Source organism: Sesamum indicum, linkage group LG12, assembly GCF_026168435.1.
Source record: "Sesamum indicum cultivar Baizhima isolate 11 linkage group LG12, ASM2616843v1, whole genome shotgun sequence".
Classification (NCBI taxonomy): Eukaryota; Viridiplantae; Streptophyta; class Magnoliopsida; order Lamiales; family Pedaliaceae; genus Sesamum; species Sesamum indicum.
The window spans coordinates 1903440-1905926 of record NC_142668.1 but is presented as its reverse complement, the minus strand read 5'-3'; the positions used below and the strand labels follow the sequence as shown (position 1 = coordinate 1905926).

General features: G+C 39.8%; 1 protein-coding gene across 1 annotated transcript; it reads left to right on the top strand.

Annotated features, from left to right (window-relative positions):
- The first annotated feature begins 1130 nt into the window (after positions 1-1130).
- Positions 1131-2051, top strand: LOC148784613 (uncharacterized). The gene has a single exon (XM_088876222.1). The coding sequence runs from the start codon at positions 1131-1133 to the stop codon at positions 2049-2051; it is 921 nt and encodes a 306-aa protein (XP_088732348.1).
- The last annotated feature ends 436 nt before the right edge of the window (positions 2052-2487 follow it).

The following is a 2487-nucleotide window of genomic DNA, read 5'->3' as shown; positions in this document are numbered from 1 at the left end:
AAACCCAAATTTATTATGAACTTTTATTTTGAAATACCATTATTAGTAAATTTATTTGGACTTTAACTGATTGTTATTTATCCCAAAATATTTCGACCTCAACATATAGTATAAAAAATATGAATTAAGTTGTTGTTAGAATTAAATATGCCTATTCGACCGTGAAAATGTTATTTAATTCATGTTGACTTTTTCTATTAGAATTTGATATTGTAATAGTAAAATAATAATTATTTATTCATAACTAAATATGAAATGTATTAATTGAAATAATGTTTTGAGGATAAATTTAATTTCCACACTTGAATTATGCAATGGGTATTAACACCACTCTAATTACGAGGGTGATTATCAAAAGACCAAAATTACCCCTCCTTTTTGAAGAAATTTACAATAAAGAATAGGATCCACGCATGGAGATGCGGGCCGGGTCGCTTGACCAACCCGCCTGACCCAGTCCGATTGACTCACCCACTCTGTGAACCATTAGATCACCTGACACTTGGACCACTGAATGACGCCACGTGGCAAATCCTAAATGGTACCGTACACTATAAATACTAGCATTTATAAATATTTATAGGCAAGAGCAGATCTTTGAAAGATCGGGAGAAAAGGGGGCCAAACCAAACCAGATATCACAGGTATACTCCCTTAAACAGAACCAGAGAAAGAGCCATGCTTATGGTGGAAAAGGAAGGACTTTTCAGTGGCCAGGTAAGATGCGAAATACCCTTGCTAAGAAAAACTTTAACAAGTATTGCAGGTTCCACAAAGATAAAAACCACGATACAAAAGAATGCTTCCGTCTTAAAGATGAGATCGAAAGATTAATAAGGCAGGGATATTTCAAGCATTTAATCAAGAAAAGAGGTGAGTTGGGTAACATAAGTAGATCGCGTAGCAAAGAATGAAGCCGAAAAGATAAGGTGGGTAAGAGTGGAGCTCGCGACAACGTGCCCACTAAAGGGGTCATCCACACTACATCGGGTGGTCCTACAATGGGTGATTCATCGAGGGCTCACAAAAGATACGCTAGGAAGAGTAGATACAGGTACGAAGAATAGGTACTATATGTGGAGCCTCAAGAGGATATCATCTTTGGAGATAAGGACTTAAGCTCGAGTAAGATGGACCAGAACGACCCAATGGTAATTCGTATGGACATTGTGAACTACCAGGTGCATAAGGTATTAACTGATAATGGTAGTTCTGTGGATATTATTTTTACTAACGTGCTCAGGAAGATGGAGCTAGGCGATCTAAAATTGAAGCCTGTACAGACCCCCTTGGCCGGATTTGGGAGAAGCGAGGTCGTTCCAGAAGGGGTGATCGATCTATCTGTATCCATTGGAGATGAACCTCAAAGAAAAACTTGCATGATTCAGTTTTTTGTTGTGGACAACACATTTGCATATAATGTTGTCTTAGGGCGACCGGGGCTAAACAAGTTTAGAGCGATGGTGTCCACTTATCATTTGAAAATGAAATTTCCTACCAAGTATGGGAGCGGGGAGGCACGATGCGACCAACGTGTACCACTGCAATGTTACAACCTCAGCTTAAAACAGACCAAGAGTGTGAAGAAGGAAAAAAGAAAAGAGGAACAAGGTCAGAGTGAAGAGGTAAAAAGAGGAAAGATGGAGAGGTTGGAAGCCGTGGAAGAGTACAAAGAGGTAGAGCTCATTCTTGGTGAGTTCCATAAAACTACACGCATAGGATCGCAAATGACGGAAGGGATGGAGATGTTGACCATAGATTTTCTAAGGAAGAACAATGACATGTTCGCATGGAGCCCATCCGATTTCACAGCAAAGGAGGATAGGGAAACAACAGCCTTTGTGACAAAGAAAGGAGTGTATTGCTATAATGTCGTGCCATTTGGTCTTAAAAACGCTGGAGCGATCTATCAGAAGTTGATTAACAAAATGTTCAAGGACCAAATAGGTAGCACTATCAAAATATATTTAGATGACATGCTGGTGAAAAGCAAGAAAGAGGGCGACCAGCTACAGCACTTGGAGGTAGCTTTCAACATCATGCGATCTTGATCTTATGAAATGAAGTTGAATCCTGCAAAGTGCACCTTTGGAGTACGAGGCGGAAAATTTCTTGGTTATATGGTGTGTGAGAGGGGGATCGAGATGAATCCAGAAAAGATACAAGTAATCATGCAGTTGGGGTCGCCAAATTCGTGAAGGATGTCGAGAAGCTAACAGGGAAGGTCGTTGCGTTGAATCGATTTATTGCCAGGTCAGCCGAAGACAACTTACCTTTATTTAAAAATTTACGTAAAGTGAGATTTTGAATGGATAGAAGAATGCGAAAAAGCTCTTCATGAGCTTAAAGCATATTTTGCTAACCCTCCCCTTCTTGCTGATCCTTTAGTCGGGGAAAAGTTGTATGTTTACTTGGCAGTATCGGATGAGGCAGTGAGCTTAGTCCTGGTTCGTGAAGACGATCGAAAGAAAAGTCCTGTATATTATG